Consider the following 19408-nt stretch of genomic DNA (forward strand, 5'->3'; position numbering starts at 1 on the left):
TACCTGCCCATCTATACACACCTATACAAATGGATCTCTTTGGCATCCATCTGCTTGCCCATCTATACACACCTATACACACTGATCTCTTTGGCATCCATCTACTTGCCAATATATACACACCTATACACACTGATCTCTTTGGCATCCATATACTTGCCCATCTATACACACCTATACACACTGATCTCTTTGGCATCCATATACTTGCTCATCTATTCACACCTATACACACCAATCTCTTTGGCATCCATCTACTTGCCCATCTATACAAACCTATTCACACTGATAACTTTGGCATCCATCTAAATGCCCATCTATACAAACCTATACACACTGATCTCTTTGGCATCCATATACTTACCCATCTATACACACCTATACACACTGATCTCTTTGGCATCCATCTACTTGCCCATCTATTCACACCTATATACACTGATCTCTTTGGCATCCATCTACTTGCCCATCTATTCACACCTATACACACTGATCTCTTTGGCATCCATATACTTGCCCATCTATACACACCTATACACATTGATCTATTTGACATCCTTATAATTGCCCATCTGTTCACACCTATACATACTGATCTCTTTGGCATCCATCTACTTGCCCATCTATTCACACCTATATACACTGATCTCTTTGGCATCCATCTACTTGCCCATCTGTTCACACCTATACACATTGATCTATTTGGCATCCATCTACTTGCCCATCTATACAAACCTATACACACTGATCTCTTTGGCATCCATCTACTTGTCCATCTATACACACCTAAGATTAACATAAATGTTACAAAATGTTTATGTAATCAGTTTCTTTATTACAATATCACACATTCATGATACTTGTATGATGATGTATCTTTTCATATTTTCAGAAAGATGAATTTCAAATGTATTGTGTTTATTGTCAAAATAAACCTAAATCTGAAGCTTTAAGAACACAAGTTGGAGATAACAATCCATTTTTTAAGGTAAGAAAGCACATAATTCATATATTTATATTCTCACCTAAACATGAGATGTAAGATTTTAATGTAGTTGTACTTATATATCAAATACTTTGATCTCATTCATTGACATATTTTGCACACTTGCCCATAGGATAATACATTTTCCATGATATTGAATACTACTACTACTACTAATAATAATAATACCATATTCAATATAATACCTATACATAACTTGGAAAGTACACACATCTATTTTGGTTAGTACTTAAAAACATTTACTTTAAGTATGTCTCAGTTGCAGAACATTACGATTTTCTTCAGACCTACCACCATGATTGTCTGTTGCAATGTTACCAATGAACTTTGCCTCAGACCTACCACCCCATGGTTGTCTGTTGCCATGTTACCAATGAACTTTGCCTCAGACCTACCACCCCATGGTTGTCTGTTGCCATGTTACCAATGAACTTTGCCAGTTTAAGTTAGAGTCAATAACAGGTTTTACAGATGCTTTCTTGGGTGCAAGGATATTGTGATAGAGAATGAACAACCATGGTAGAGATCTCTCAGCATAGAGAAAAGGAGATAACACTTTCTAGCATGTACATATATGTGATGAAGACACTGGTTATGGTATCACAGGTTTCCCCTTATTATCAAGAAGTTTAACTTCCATGAAATTTACACCAATGATAATGTGTTAATTATGCAATGTAATTACACTGAATATGGTAAATTTTAACTCTTCACAACCAAGCTTTCTGTCATTTTGGATTTCTAGCAGAATATACAATTTTCAGTAGTTATTAATGTTCATGCATTGACACGTGAATGGCACAGCATTGACACATGAATGGCACAACATTGACATACATGAATGGCACAGCATTGACACATGAATGGCACAACATTGACATACATGAATGGCACAGCATTGACACATGAATGGCACAACATTGACATATATGAATGGCACAGCATTGACACATGAATGGCACAACATTGACATACATGAATGGCACAGCATTGACACATGAATGGCACAGCATTGACATACATGAATGGCACAGCATTGACACATGAATGGCACAGCATTGAAACATGAATGGCACAGCATTGACACATGAATGGCACAACATTGACATACATGAATGGAACAACATTGACATACATGAATGGCACAGCATTGACATACATGAATGGTACAGCACTGACACATGAATGGCACAGCATTGACACATGAATGGAACAACATTGGCATACATGAATGGCACAACATTGACATACATGAATGGAACAACACTGACATACATGAATGGAACAACACTGACACACATGAATGGAACAACATTGACATACATGAATGGAACAACATTGACATACATGAATAGAACTACATTGACATACATGAATGGCACAGCATTGACACATAAATGGCACAGCATTGAGATGCATGCTGTTTCTACCTCAGTTCCATTTTCACTAATTTCTCTATGTTTCTCCTCTGACTGAGATTTTACATCTTCTTGCTTGTGGAACCTCTTACATTGTTGGGACTTTTGTCAGAGGTAGGGATAGTAAAAAAGATATTTTAAAAAAATATTATTTAATTTTAAAATTTCACACCAGGATATCTTGTTTTGTTTTAAAAAACGAGTCAAGGAATTCCTCAAATTTGAAATTCTCAAGCTTTACTCAGAAATAGAAACAATGTTGCAAGGTCTGTTCTTGAACTGAAGGGTTTACCACTCAATTTTGAAAGAAAGGGTGGATTTTCTAAATATAGGAAGAATTTAATGACGACATGGAGGCAGAACTTGAAAAGATTGTGTGCTATTTTAGCACATTTGGTTGAATTTTTGGTTCAGTTTTTAAACAATTAAATTAATCCTACAAACATATTTCCTAGTATAGACCAGATGTTGTTTTTGTGAGAAATCATGGAGTGGTGGCTTTATTTTGATGATTGCTGAATGTTCACTGAAAATTTTATTGTTAGCCATGCAGCATGAAAGATATAAAAATGGGACTTCCACTAGCAGTTCTGCATTAGGTGTCAGTTGCCCTCTAAATTGTCAAATCCAGAAGCTACATTCAAATTTGTAGGAGTCAGTGTCGATTGTCGATACTGATTGTGTCATAGTGATACAGTTGCTAGGGTAGTAAATCAGACATGACTGTAAATGATGAAGACCTAGACAAAACTACATAATGTTCTGCAGCTGGTCTTTGTGGTTCACTTCAGATTGTCCAAGTATAAAAACAGGACAGACCCTAATAATCAAGCATGTGATATGCCTGAATGTATACCACTTAAGTTGATTATACCTGTGAAATAACATATTAAAACATGAATTTCTCCAATAGTCGGCCAGAGGGATATGGCATTTGATTAACCTTCACTCATTGGAGTAGGGTTGCTAAAAATATTACTATTACATGATGTTTTACAGTACTCACTCAGACAAAATCCAGGATCCAGGAAAGCAAGCATTGTACTTGTCAAACTAAGTACCATATGCACTTGGACATGTATAGTACTGTCTTGCCAAGCTTGAACAAACGTATTGTAGTGGTTACTATGACAACACCATTGTTTATATGGTGGATCAGCATGTTTTCGTTTCCAACTCCATGTTAGTGTGGAATATGCTAGCAGCTTTTTTGATGTTTGACCTGGCATCACTAGCAATTTTTCACCTTGCTTGGAATTTGGACAGTGATCATGTATGGGAGTTGATGGCCAGTATTATATAGGTAATTAACATGGCTATGCACCATATAATGGCAAATTTTGAACTGATGAGATGCTTGTTTCTGCTTGTCTTCACTTAAGCTGCATTATTGCTTGGCTTTCCATTCTACAGCCTTTGGTATGCCATTTCTGTTTGGAGGTAAAATTGATGTACAGAAGCAGGCAGGACAAAACAAGTGCTTAGTAGGATGTATTGCGCAGCTTCCGCTGGTATTCTGGCTGATTCAGTCTGAAATGCAATGGAGAGACAATCACTGACCAATAAAATAACAAATACTACTCAACACAAATTTAGACCTCAATTCCTGAGGCAGTTCAGTAATGGGAGTAGAAACGAGATAAGTTTTCCTTCCTCAAATCTCCCAAGAATCATTGATGGTTTGCCATTGGAGTTGCCCACTGACAAACCGCTTTTGGTGTCAGACTCCTTTATTTTGGCATGCTTGGATTGACCTGGACACTGGGAGATATCATGATGGTTCCCTTCCCCAGTCAAATGAAACATTATGTAAACTCCTCACAGTTTTTCACATGCAACATTTCAGCGTGAGGCTTAAAGGAACCTGTTGGCTGGCTTATACACTCAGCCAACTCCAGTTTTTATCTCCATGATCAAGCTTTACACAGACAACAATGGAATACGGTGGGTCCAGTGGCTGTGGCACTGATGACCACCAAGCCCAGTTAATGTCAGGATAACTTCCTGACAGTTTTTCTTCTTTCCACAGTTGCTGGATTGGACAGGTAGTGGAACTTTTTTCCTAATATTAATGTGATCAGGTAAGTAATCTCAGAAAAGCATTACAGTCAAAACTGTCAATAGTGGCTACCCATGGGAACTTTTTTCCTAATATTAATGTGATCAGGTATGTAATCTCAGAAAAGCATTACAGTCAAAACTGTCAATAGTGGCTACCCATGGGAACTTTTTTCCTAATATTAATGTGATCAGGTATGTAATCTCAGAAAAGCATTACAGTCAAAACTGTCAATAGTGGCTACCCATGGGAACAAGCAAAACTGGCCTTTGTACACAGGTGACCTCTGTGCACAGTTTCATCTTTTAGAAGTCTTCAAAGTACTTAACACACCACACCAGCTATTTTCAGCCAATTAAGTAATATGTGAATGATGGTGGTTTATATCTGACCTCTTTTTGTCTTTTAATTGCTGCTATTTAAATTGCTCAATTGGCTGCAATCGGGACTGTTTACTGTTTATAATTGTTATGGGCATATTTTAAAGTCATGTTTATTTTTCTTTTTTTGTTTTGAAGATTACTGAAAATCATGTTTTTTTAAACATGACCCTGTCAGAGGTTTGGGAGTAAAAAAATCTTGTTTTAAGCATGACACATTGCATTATGGTAGGTATGATGTTTGAATACAGCCAACATTTACTAAAGTTATCTATTGTGTCTTATTGACAGGAATGCCAGAGGCGGCTGGGCCACAAGCTGCCTCTTAGCGCTTATCTTCTCAAGCCAATACAAAGGATCACCAAGTATCAGCTTCTTCTCAAAGTACGTAAGACAATTTAGACTTTCTTTCTGAGAGAGAGAGAGAGAGAGAGAGAGAGAGAGAGAGAGAGAGAGGGAAAGAGAGAGAGAGAGATTGAGAGAGAGAGAAACGTCCTCATAGAAGAAGAACAGCAAATGTTCTAAACTATGCTACAATTTGATTGTAAAATCATGCATGAATTATAACAGAAGTGACATTCATCAATGTTGAGTTTGAAATGTATGAATTAAAACATTGTTCATATTAATTGTGTTATTTTGCAGGAGATGCTGAAGTACACTCAGGAAGATAAATCTAGTCAAGCTCAACTGGAGGAAGCACTGAACACCATGTTGGATGTGTTGAGAATTGTCAACAACAGCATGTATCATGTCTCCATAATTGGTTACAGTGTAAGTAAGGCAGCATGACTGTAATCAATACTTACTGTTACTTTAATTTTTTTATAGAAAGCTACAACATTATTCAAGTATGTTGTATTCGTGGCAGTTCCTTAAAGAGTAATATTTAATTTTTTAGGACTTGAATACACCATTTTCTGTAATTCCAACCTTTTTTCACTATTATTTATTTGTTAAAAACCTATAGAATTACAGTCATGACATGTTTTATGTCATCATTACTTTATTATGTCATGAGTTTGAATTCACCTTGTGCCATGGATGAATTATATGGTAAAGTGTCAGCATAAAATAGTAATTAAATATATGTGCAAGTTGTTAGGGTATTCAGGACTTCAGAATTGTCTAAAGTTCTCCATCTTCGCTGAATTAGGGGAACTAGACAGTAAAGCAGTCTAATCTATTGCTTTGCACCTATTTACTTCCTCTGTCTGATATCCAGTTTGAGTGTCAACAAGGATCAGTAGGGACACAGCTTTCACCTTTTAAAATTGGTATTTGCCCAAATACCATGCACCAAATTATCATCATTATTATTATTATTATTATTATTAAGATTGTTTTATGTGTACTATACAACAAAATAATAATTACAGGTACATGTTGTTCTCTTCCAAATTTATTTTCCACACAAGATGATTACTGTTCCTTGCACACTTTAGTCCATCCTAGAAATTAAATTAGGCACTGATCTTACTTGATTAACACAGTAAAAACAATATCTTGATTTTTAACTCAGTTGCTCAACTTGCTGAAGTCAAAAGTCAGTCAGTTTATGTCAGAAGCCTTTGTTAATTATAAAAGCAAAAGAAACTGAATGTGACTATTTATTGTGAGCCATGAACTAAACCTTCACCTGCCTTTACATAAATTTTTTGAATATTGAATGACCCCTGACCCTTATGAAAAGGGATGTACCTCATATCTCTTCTCAAAGATGAATATTTTTCTTCAGAGAAAGCTTTAATGAAGATGGAGAGATATATTTTCTCATTTCTTTTCAGGGCAATCTCTCAGATCTTGGAAAACTTTTACTGCAAGGCAGTTTCAGTGTTTGGACTGATCATAAAAAAGAAAAGATTCGAGACATTAGGTTTAAACCTATGCAAAGACATGTGTTCTTATATGAAAAAGCTATATTACTGTGCAAGAAAAAAGAGGATAGTACCAGTGACAAAGATGTATACAGTTATAAAAATATGCTAAGGGTAAGTGAAATGTATCTTTCTAGTTGTGTTTTAGTAATCAGCACTTTGTAATTGGTTACATAACACCTGTTGTTGTATTTCATAATGATACAGCATTATTAACAGGGTCTGTTCTAGGATGTGCAGTTGCAAGATTTAAGCTAATTTCAAAAACAAACCACACAGAAAAGTCAAAATGCCAGAAAATTGTACACTTAAGTTTCATACCTTCCATTTATTTCACCACAAACTTTTTAGTTGTAGAACTGACCCTGCATCAAACTTTCCTAATTGCATTAAATTAAACACATTTGAAAATATACATTTTTGTGAGAAAAATTCTGAATGTTGCTCATTTCACTAATTCCATGGCATGATGCACAGAAATTTTGACATTACAGTACATATTTACCAATCATATTTCATTTTCCATACATTGATTTTTATATTATTTCATATTTTCATTGCTTATGCAAAGTGTTACCAATTATATATTGGAACTTGAAAAAAAGAAAAAAAACTGCAAATGACCAAGGCAGTAGATATTGGCTGATATTCAGATTGTCCTGCATTCATTAGAAAATACTGTTGTCATTATTTGGCATGATAAGAAACAAAAGACAGTAAACCATGTCAACCCCCACAAAGTGACAAATTAAAATATTTCCCCTCATACACTAGTACCCATTATACAGACAGAGTCTTCTGTCAGTACCATGTATTTTAATAAATAGATTTACCTGCTGTTATTGATGTTTTATTACTGTATTTTTAGCTTTCCAAAGTTGGTCTTACAGAAAACATCAAAGGAGACAAAAAGAAATTTGAACTCTGGTTAAAAGGAAGGGAAGAAGTGTACATTATACAGGTAATATTACCAACCACCAGTTTATACTTTAGACAGGTAATATTACTATTAATTTATAAATTAGACTGGTAATATTACCAATGATTAATTTATATATTAGACAGGTAATATTAACAATAATTAGTTTATACATTAGATAGGTAATATTACAAACAATCAATTTATACTTTATACAGGTAATATTACCAACAATTAAGTTATACATTAGACTGGCAGTATTGCCAACCATCAATTTATACTTTAGACATGTAATATTACCAACCATCAAATTATACTTTAGATAGGTAATATGACCAACCATCAATTTATACTTTAGAAGGTAATATTACCATCCATCAATTTATACTTTAGATAGGTAATATTACCAACCATCAATTTATACTTTATAAAGGTAATATTACCAACCATCAGATTATACTTTAGACAGGTAATATTACCAACCATCAATTTATACTTTATAAAGGTAATATTACCAACCATCAAATTATGCTATATAAAGATAATATTACCAACAATCAGTTTATATGTTAGACAGGTACTATTACCAACAATCAGTTTATATGTTAGATGGGTAATATTGCCAACAATCAGTTTATACATTATACAGGTAATATTACTAACCATCAATTTATACTTTATACAGGTAATATTACCAACAATTAAGTTGATACAATATTCATATAATATTATGAACTGTCAGTTTTTACATTATATGGGTAATATTACCAACAATCAGTTCAGTAATTTACCATGAGAAATTAGTACAATTTACACTTTTTCATTCATTTCATGTATTTTCTGGCTAAATAAAAAGAGTGACTTGACAGATAATTATATGAATAGATAACTAAACCATAAGTTTGTCAAAATAAAGTTTACAAATTAGATTCCTGGTTCACTCTTTTATACAAAAGTGCCTCGGGTATTTGCAGTCTTTGATAGACAAACATAGAGGTTGGTGTTTCTAGTTGATGTGTAATAGGGTGTCATCTTCTTGCTGGGGTGTGTGGGGTAACTAGGTTTCTGAGTGTGAGATTCAGGAGTGAATCATAAAAGTAGTGGGTAGGAGGCAGATTAACAGACTAGGTATGCTAAGTTCACTTACTGACCAAACTAGCCAGTTTGGATCCTTTACTTTAATGGTATTTATTCCTGACTTTGGACCTAGCTTTCCTTGGTTTGATCCTCAGTGGATCATGGCTTGGTTTTTTCTTGTTATGTTAGAATACTCTTATCTATGTTCTTCTTGGAATTCAATGCTAGCATAAGTAATGGTATTCAATCTTTATAATATATTGTTTCTTTTAGACCCCAAGTTTGGCCGTGAAGGACTTGTGGATCAGAGAAATCAAAAAGGTTCTAATGAATCAGTTTGATGAAATCAAAGGTAAGATACACCTGTATACTGGTATCAGCCGATAGAACCTGTGTGTTTATATATATATATATATATATATATATATATATATATATATATATATATATATAGTATACAGTAGAATGTATGCTTCCTGTCAGTGGCTGGCAACCATGGTTTAAAGTCAAAAGTTTGAACCCTTTTTCCATCTCAGACATGTTTATTGTAACATATTTTTGTATTGGTTATGGAACCAGTCAATATATGATGGTATATTTAAATATTTAGCAGAGTGAAGCACACTGATTGTTTGAAGTTCAGATACAATAAAAGATAATATAAAAAATAAATGCTGACCTAGTGGTAACTTGTATGCAAAAGAAGAATGGAATTAAAAACCATTTTCATTTTTATTCTTTACATAACATAGATACTCTTGGGAAGATTTCACATCCTGATATTTTTTATATAAAAAGGGGTCACTTTGTAGGGATATTTTGTCAGAAAATATCTGCATAACATCTCATTTTTGTTACTGAACAAGTTTATAATTGGATAGATCATGCATGCAGTGTGCCTTTGGTTTACTGTTCATGCTACAAATATATAATTACTTCACAAAAGAGGCCGCGGGTGGCCAAGTGATCTAAGGCCCCAGGTGGCCATGTGGTCTAAGGCCCTGGGTGGTCAAATGGTCTAAGGCCCCAGGTGGCCAAGTGGTCTACAGCCCTGGGTGGCTAAGTGGTCTAAGGCCCCAGGTGGCCAAGTGGTCTAAGGTACTTGCCTTTACTGATCACTGATATCTCACCTCTGTCTGGATTTGAGTCTTGGGCATGGTCAACACAGGTATGTGATAAAGCATGCCAGTAGCTTCCTGTGGATTGGTGGTTCTTCCCTGGGATTTCCTGGGTCCTTCCCTCACCAGACCTACTGGCTGTCATGTAGAGCCTATCATGTGCTGAAAAATGTCATTAAACCCACCACTACAACAACTTCACAAAACATTAAGATTACAGTCTCTTGAATTGAATTTGTTTGTACCCAGTATATATGCATCTTTTCAAGATCAAACATGTGAAGGTCTAATCTGCAACAAAAGTGAAACATTTGGACCTGGTGGTTATGCCTGGCATTATGATTCATAATCGGTATGCCAATATTTGTACTAAATAAAAATATCAATTTGTACTTTTTCATTCTGTTTCAGTGAGTCATCTGAACTTAATGCAGAGATCTACTGAGGATGAAGCCCAGCAGCCTGCCTCTGGAAATGATAGGTATACATTTAGGACCAGTTGGGTTTATGCCTAGCCTTAATCATGTTTATTATGTGTTTTTCCAGGCTCAAATCAGTACTAAGTAAAAACTGTGTTAATGCAGTCTGTACACATATATTATCACAGTCTGTACACATAATATCACAGCCTGTACACATATATTATCACAGTCGGTACATTTATATTTTCACAGTCTGTACACATATATTATCACAGCCTGTACACATATATTATCACAGTCTGTAAACATAATATCACATTCTGTACACATATATTATCACAGCCTGTACACATATATTATCACAGTGGTACCATAACTACCAAACATCTTGAGACTGGAAGAAAAGAATTTTGTTCCTTGTCACAAAACTTAGAAACAAAAATATTTACTCAGAAAATGTGTTCTGAAACCATGAAAAGTGAGAAATCACCAACATCTTCCCATCGAATGCTGGACCAAGTAGTGAAATAATTCTTCAATCTTTAAAGAAACTATCATAAATATTCTTATTAATCTGTTGCTAGCTTTTTCTTTCCATTTTTTACAAATAAATGCAGAGACACAGGGAAGCAAGTAAAATATCAGCAGGTGGTGTGGGTTGAACTCTCACATATGCTCACTCACAGTAACGTAAGTTGCCACTATCGTAATGACAAAAGCTTACAAGTAATTATTTCAAGTTAATGGTCCCTTTGTCAATGAAAAGTTGGTTAGTGCTTGATTTTCATGTTTTTGGAAGCACATATTTTCGTTGCAGTCAAAGTCTTTGTCATTATTTAATTATCATATTCATTGATGTAAGTGGCCATGCTTAAAAACAGTGATAGAGTATTTCATTGATCTATAACCTGGTTTATTTCAAATACTTAAGAAAATACAATCATATTTGGGTAATATTTCTAGCACAAACATATTTAGATTAAAACAGCTGGGTAATATTTCTAGCACAGTCATATTTGGATTAAAACAGCTGGGTAATATTTCTATCACAATCATATTTGGATTAAAACAGCTGGGTAATATTTCTAGCTGCTTGGCTATATTGGTTTAGTATGTAACATGTGCTAGCAAATCAAGTACATGTTTATAATAACCAGAGACCCATATAGTAATTAACCAGTATGTAGTTCTTTTCAGAAAACATCTTAAATTGTTAATTAAGGAATTAAGATTCTTGATAATGAACTAATCACACATAAAACTAGCGGGTAATGCTACGGAAGAAGCTTACAGTACAAGTGTCCCATAACTTTCATCATGGAAAGCAAAATACACCTCTCCCATGATACAACAGGGTCCAGAATCACAGAGTGTAGTATAAGAGAGGGCATGAGATACTGAGGGACCTCTGAAAAAAAATTAAAAAGAGGATGCCATGTTAGCTCGACATCAATATTTGTGAAGATGGGGTGCGTACTGTTTAATGATTTAATAATTGTTTTATAATTGGGTTGGGAATAATTGTCAATAAAATGCTTTTCCTAATGAAGTTGTATGATTTTCTGTATCAGTTACCTTTATTTTCAAGATAACAGACCACTGAAAGCTTGTTAAATACATTATGCCAAGAGATTTCAACACACATATGCACCTGTGAAAACATTGTGTATTACATCATTGCTTTTTGCATGTGACTGTGGATATATTCAAGTGTTATTGTTGATTCACACAAAAGAAGACTTCCTTTTTTAAAAAGCTATGGACATTTAATTCATGAAACAACAGCAGTCAATATTGAAAATTAATTTATATTTTGTTATTCAATTAGTAAAATATTGATACCACAATTTCATTGCAAGTAATTGTGAAATTTCTGCTCAACCTTCAGTAACCCTCCAAGTGCCAATTCAAGAATTTTAAGCTCACTGCAAACATTGGAACCCACTTCTCAGTAATGAAATATATGTGTGAAACAAAGCTTTTCCTGCACTGAGTACTCTATGCACTTGCTTCCCATAATCTCAAATGTGAATTAGTAGGATGAATCACTAATTATATTAGATACTTTGTGTTATCTACATAATACTATGTATAACAGTGTTTGATTGGTCAACTGAAATAAGTTGATCTTACACACTACCATGACTGCTAGCTCTTATGCAGGTAGGATTTGCATGCCTTGTAACTTTTATATTTTTTTTATCCCTAGTTGATACAAAAGACATATTTAATGTGATGATTCAAAGCAGGTCTGCTTTTAATTGATTGTAAGAATACAGCAAACACTTCCATGAGCTTGAGATCAAAACACAGTTGGCACTTAATTCTCATAATGCTCGTTGACATAGCTGTGACAGCAGATTGACACTTTTCACATTTGAATACAAGAATATTGTATTTGTGATGATTACACTGAAAAAAGAATTTAAAGATTGAATAAAACATGAATTTCTCTTGATAAAACTGTATTGATAGGTATTTATTTCTTACAGTGCTGCCATCAAGAGGCATTTTTGACATTTTCATGGATTGAAATATCATCAAATATTGTTATTTACAAAGTACTGAATATTCTTTTGTAAAGAAAATTTAACAAAAAATAGACTTCTTAATAAAAGTAGAAATTTCATGATGCTGATTTTTGGGCACTAACTGCTGTTTTTAACAATAAAAGGAGCTATACATTACAGTTTGCTTTTACCAGATGTGATTGTGGGTTTTTAACAATAAAAGGAGCTATACGTTACAGTTTACTTTTACCAGCCGTGATTGTGGGTTTTTAACAATAAAAGGAGCTATACGTTATAGTTTACTTTTACCAGTCGTGATTGTGGGTTTCTTCACCGTTAACCAAGAGGGGAAAATTCTTTGGATATCGTGTAGAAAAATAATGGGATCCATGCCTGGTCCAACATTATAAGTAGGTTCATGAGTTATAAAGCAAGAGGTGTAATTACATAAAATGTCCCAATACTCATAGTCTATTAATGGGTGCATTTTGATAATGTCACCAAATTTGAATATTCCTTGTGTTTTTAATTGCTTTTGCATCGACACTGCATATAAATGACAAATTGAGCCATTCCTTGTCAATTTGTAAAAAAAATCCAAAATCCTTGTTAACTCTTTAACACCTGGCACCATGTTTACGTGGCAGGAGGTAATAGCCTACTGCCAAGCTCTATAGCGTCAAGGTCATGTATGGTACACTAAAGTGGGTGGTATTATAGAAAGGTAGACAGATGTAGCTGTACACTGATACCAAATAATCTGGATGTTTTAGTTGCACTACAAAATACAGAGGGAAAAACTTAATTTTTTGGACCTGTTTTTTTTTTCACCCAAAATTCGCCTGTGGTCAGAATCCGATTTTGTGTCTGGATTTTAGACTTTTTGGCCTCAGATCTAAGGCAGACCAGTCTGAACTGCACACAGACAGGTGAACCATTGCAAAAAGTGGATAAGGTGGTCATTTGGAATAAAGAGTGGTCTCAATATGAAAATAATGGGTTCATTAAGCAAAAAAAGAACTCCAACTTTTACCCTTCTGCTCATGCGCAAGCAAAATAACCAATGGAAAATGATGTTTCTAACACAACTAGGCATTAGGCTAATGGAAAATCTCTTGGAAGTCAATGTATTAGGATGTATTCAGAAATAGCTTTCAAAATGTGTTTCCTACTTGAACTTAAGGCAAAAGCAACAAAAACCTCCAGTGGTTAATGAGTTAATAAGTTTTAAAAAAGATGTAATTTGCTGTGCCCCAGCTTTTACAGTGTCCTAAAATTTATGGTAAATTCAGTAAACAAACTTGAAGTGTTAATGAATGTTAAAACCATTTTTTTCTTTGAAGTCATTGCAACAGACCCTTAATAGGAGCAAAATTAAGGAAAAATTACAAGTAACGATGATTTTGCAAATTTGTTTCTTCTATTATACAAATATTAACATGAGAAAAAACTGATTCTGGCATTTCATATTATGAGGTTTGATTAAATGCAGATAATTGGTTACATGCTGTAAATATCAAGTCTGCAAATTTAAATCCACATGTTTTTGTGCATTTTATTATACATTTTCTGGTTCTAATTCATCACCATAATTTGATGAAATTAAAGAATAAAATATTTTTTTTATAGATTTTTAAAAATGTATTTATTTATTGCTTATTCTGATTTAAGTAGTCTGGAGAGCTGGCGTTATAGACAAGGGTCTGGGAACAACAACACATCCACAGTACCAGTGGGGCTTGAGATGATGTCCCCTGAATCCCCACCTCAGGAGCATATGGATGAGGGGGAGGGGTGGTCTAGTGGTGAGCTTTCTAATTCTGATGATGAGAGAATGGGAGAGAAGAAAAATGTTTCTCCAGTAGAGGTAAGAAATTTTTTTAGCATAAAATATCAGTGTTTTTTGTGGCACAGTGTGTGAAAAAACTTTACCACTTAGCCTAGTTACATATTATTTAAATTATAACATAGCACTCTACCAAGCTACACAACATTTCATTTATGAAATAGTAGTTAGCCAAACCACATAACATTTCATTTATGAAATAAATAGTAGTTAGCCAAGCCACATAACATTTCAGTCATGATATGGCACTTAGCAAAGCCACATAACATTTCAGTTATGAAATAGTAGTTAGCCAAGCGACATAACATTTTAGTTATGAAATAGTAGTTAGCCAAGCCACATAACATTTCAGTTATGATATGGCACTTAGCAAAGCCACGTAACATTTCAGTATTTAGACTAACCACATTTTAAAAAAATTAAGTAATATAAATTCTTTTGTGTTTACACAGAGGCAATTATAAAGAACTAGATATTTTATCAGTAAGTGGTGTCTCAACATAAGAATGCAGTGATGTTGGTCAGTCTGGCTTTAAAGGACAAGTTTTTCAAATGATTTGTCAAAGTTATGTACTATTTTAAATTGCAGATGTAAAAAATTCAATGCAAAGTTAAATTAAGTAAACTAAAAACAGACTTTATATTCTTTTAAACTTACTTTCAATGCTGTTTGTCTATTTGAAATATTAATTTTACTTCCTAAATGTAAGTGTATAAAATGTGGGGAATCTTACGCCTTTTAAGAAGGTAAATTTAAAAAAATAAAAATAAAAATGCAGCAAGAAGGTCAAAGGTGATTACAATTTTAATAGATTTATTCACTCGAGAATTGGAGGATAAGCAGAACTGATTCTCACTGGAAGGTCAACAAAACTGTTATTTTGTTTTAGTATTTTTATTACATAATAAATTCTAATGCAAAAATACCACAGTTTTGTTGGTTTTATTTTGGTCAATTTTAAGTAAAATTTCATAATGTTATGCGCACATATTTGTTATTTTTACAAATATAATTGTTTGAAACATGTTTTACTTTACATGATTTATAAATTGAATTTGTGTAAAAGGTAGGTAGTTCCATATTTGATTGAAATAATCATGGGACATAATGCTATTTAAATTCTGTTTAAATTAGTCCTGAAGATCCTTTTTTGTACTCAATAGTCATTCATGGATGAGAGACATAGAACACCCCTACAAAAACCTAAACCTATAAATGCCTTCATAACTGGAATGTTAATTGACATCCCTTCTGGTTCAGAGTGTGGGTGCTCCTGTTCTGTATAAAGATTGTTTATTTAACTAAATGTCGCTCAGGACCTTGATCCCATATCAAATCAGAATTCACCAATCCCTCAGTAACTCATGCCCTGATAACTCACGAACCCACTTATAATGCAGGGTCAGGCATGGATCCCATTTCAGAAAATACAAAAAAAATTGATCCCTATTTTTTGAACTTGAAGAAAATCATGATCAAAATTGGTAACTGAAACATTCGATATATCGCTAATTTTATGGTCGAAAACAGTAGATTGGACCTGGAAATTTTAATCAACATTTTAATAAGAAGTCATAAAATTGGTTATATTTTCTTCCAAATGACATTCTTAGTACACTGTAATTAAAGATATTCAAGGAAATTTTGATCAATGAATATGTCGTATGTAGTGTAGGCAGTACATTAATATTTAAATGCCAATTAAATAATTTTTATTAAGTGAAAATTATGTTTTAATTCTATCTTTTATTCCCCTTAAGTGTAATCATCATGTATTTAAATGTAAATATGTCAATCTATTGTAACAGCTATGTCTGCAAGCATTTCTTTGATAACCTAGTTAAGTGCCTTCTGTGTTTTGATAACTGACTTCTGGAAGTATTTTTGCTGTATTGTTGCACTGAATTAAAAGCTGGCCTCCTTTGTATTATCATGTTAATTATGTCTTTTGAATCATATAAATGAGGTGGAATATACAGGAAAACTTAAAAGGCATGCAAGTCCTACAAACTTAAAATTTAACGGCCCCAATCGTTTGTTGGGTGAACTCACTAAAGTTTATCAATCGAACAGTTATAAATGTTATTATGTATGTAACATAAACTACCTTAAATTAACTGGCTCATTCATAACTCTGATCAAAGATAACAAGGCAACCAAGCAGAATTAATACTTTGTACAATAAAGAGCTTGCTTTCACAGATAGGGACCATTGTGGGCAAGCGAGTTTCAGTTAAAGAATTCCTGAGCTGCCACTTTCAGATATCATCAATAGTGATAAGAAGTTTCACAATTACTTCCAATGAAATTGTGACATCAATATTTTACTAATTGAACAAGAAGAAAAAAAATTGAGTTGTGATGATTGTCTCACGAAATAAATTTTGCTAGTTTAAACAAAAAAGAATCTTGTTTGGTGGTGTATCAACAGTTAGTCTTATGTTCCCCGCTATTATGACTCCCGACTTGGCATTGTAGTATTAAATAACGGTCCAGGAACCAGACTAATCAACAAAACAAAAAGCAGTGACGTAATCCACAGATGCTTTTGCGTACATGTGATGGTTGTTGAAACCAGTAAGAATGATCTTTTACATGTTGAAAATTTTGAAAATAAATGTTATTTATTCAGAATAATCAACAGCTTCATTAGAGAAAGCATGTTATTAACAATTATTATCGACATGATTGTAAATGAGGATTCAGTCATTAAACAGCTCAGTTCCCTACACCACACCACCCCACCCACATTCCAGCGGTTTTCTCGATGTCTAAGCAGATTTTTAAAAAAATTGAAGGTCCCTTGGTAACTTACACCCTCACTTATAGTGTGGTCTATGTTTGTGGACCCCATTAATTGCGAGTTATTGAGGGAGAGGTGTAGTGACAAGGTAAAACTTGATTTTGGTGTTGAATCAGTGTCCACTAACCTCAGTATATGGGTGAACTTTATGTCCAGTTTGGTTGAAAACCAAAGTTTTCATCATTGTCACTAACTGGTCATGATCTGCTCAGTTTATTTTGATGTAGTCACGATCCCTGGAGCCTAAAATATCAGTTTCTCCCACAAAATTGTCGATATTTTTTATGAAAATCAGCATCCACATCATTGCCATCACTTGCTTCTCTTTCAGTACTGACTGCTGTTTCAATCTATGCATGTTAAAATTCAGTTTTTAAACGAAATTTTGTACTAACCAGTTATCATCAGCTCTGTTAATTTCAACAAAGTAAAGATCATGATCTTCAATGTTGATTTAATCACTGCACAATACGTAGGTTCATTATAAACTTTATTGTAAATATAAATAATCTTTGGCATAATGGGGGCATATCCTGTCACAGCACACTGCACCTGCCTAGCTCTGAATTGTTTATATTGGAATACCTCAGGAAGAGAGACTTGGGTTGTGAAGAGTGTGTGACTTCTGTATGTGGAGCTGCAAGGGGCTGATACAAGGTATACAGGGACACTGATAACTGAAACTTGACAAGTCAGATCATGAGGATACCATGATAACAAACATCAGCCAATACTTCATACATGCACCGTAGGAAGTGGGTATGAAGTATATGGGCATAATAGTTGAGTACATTTAAGTACTGACACAAATTGGGGGTCAAAAGCAAAGTTGTGAATGCATGAAACTTGGCAATGGCCCAAACAAAGGGAAGGGAGCCCTGTGACTATGGAACAATGCAACTGTTACAAAGGCCCCCAATTTAAGGAAATGTAAGGATAAATAAAGATAATAATAATTAAGAATGCAATAACATGGAAAACGCATGAACTAGGTTTTGAACTGCATGATAATCCAGATGTGCCTAAATTATCAGTATTGGATATATGTATTAGATAACCAGTTAGGAAGTCACATGTCCACCAATATAAGATGTAGCTGAAATGACAGTGTAGCAAAGGATGTGAAAATGAATGACTCAGGCATGTACATCTATGCAAGGTCTCTAGATTGTTGCAAGATTGAATGATGGTATCGCTAAGTAAATAAGCGGAATAGTGCATTGATTGACACAAGTATGAACCGACAAGTGAGGTACACGCTGTGACATCTGCCTGTACACAAAGCTAACTCTATCAGGGTGTTAAAGATTAAATGCAGCATCTACCCTGAAAGGAATGCAACTCTACAGGTGTCCCAGTTGCAATATGACTGTATGCATTTCTACAGGTGTCCCAGTTGCAATATGACTGTATGCATTTCTACAGGCATCCCAGTTGGAATATGACTGACCAATTACTGACACGATGTTTGACCACATACTCCAAGTCAGTCATCTAATTGGTTCAACATGACAACGTATCTAAATTTAGTTACTAGCTTATTAGCATATATTTGCTGCAATGACATCATGTCTGGGCAGAGAAACCATAGTAGACAAAGAGGGGCCCAGCAAGGAGCCAGAGAAGGATGTACTCTTTATTACTCAAACTACATTTAACCAACTAATTATAATAATGTCAACTTCCAATATCAAAATTGGCATCCACATCACTGCCATTGCTTGTCACTTAATTACTATCCACCATGTTGATCTTCGGATTCTCTGTATGTTGAACTCACGTTTTAAATCAAATTTTCAACAAACCACCACAGCTTAAAATGTCATAGACAAATGCTTAAACATTTTGGTAATAAATTCTTGACTATTGTGTAGCGGAGTTTCTCAAATTTGAAATCTTCAGTTTTTTCCTCAGAGCTAAAACAAGAAATATTTCAGGAAAATGCAGGATTTTATGACCTTATTTTAGTCCT

General features: G+C 34.1%; 1 protein-coding gene across 3 annotated transcripts in view; it reads left to right on the plus strand.

Moving 5' to 3' along the window:
* Positions 1-19408, plus strand: part of LOC149799844 (guanine nucleotide exchange factor DBS-like) — a 202679-nt gene that overhangs the window by 170433 nt on the left and 12838 nt on the right. For 2 of the 3 annotated variants that reach the window (XM_089959262.1, XM_089959265.1), the window contains 8 exons: positions 893-988; positions 5155-5247; positions 5509-5637; positions 6651-6854; positions 7609-7701; positions 9010-9088; positions 10266-10335; positions 14458-14653. In XM_089959262.1, coding sequence (XP_089815388.1) covers positions 893-988; positions 5155-5247; positions 5509-5637; positions 6651-6854; positions 7609-7701; positions 9010-9088; positions 10266-10335; positions 14458-14653 — 960 coding nt within the window. The remainder of the gene's footprint in view (positions 1-892; positions 989-5154; positions 5248-5508; positions 5638-6650; positions 6855-7608; positions 7702-9009; positions 9089-10265; positions 10336-14457; positions 14654-19408) is intronic. The other variant, XM_089959263.1, reaches the window with a different exon arrangement.

The sequence above is a fragment of the Sinohyriopsis cumingii genome, chromosome 5 (genome assembly GCF_028554795.1).
Source record: "Sinohyriopsis cumingii isolate HCF-2022 chromosome 5, ASM2855479v2, whole genome shotgun sequence".
In the NCBI taxonomy this organism is placed as follows: Eukaryota; Metazoa; Mollusca; class Bivalvia; order Unionida; family Unionidae; genus Sinohyriopsis; species Sinohyriopsis cumingii.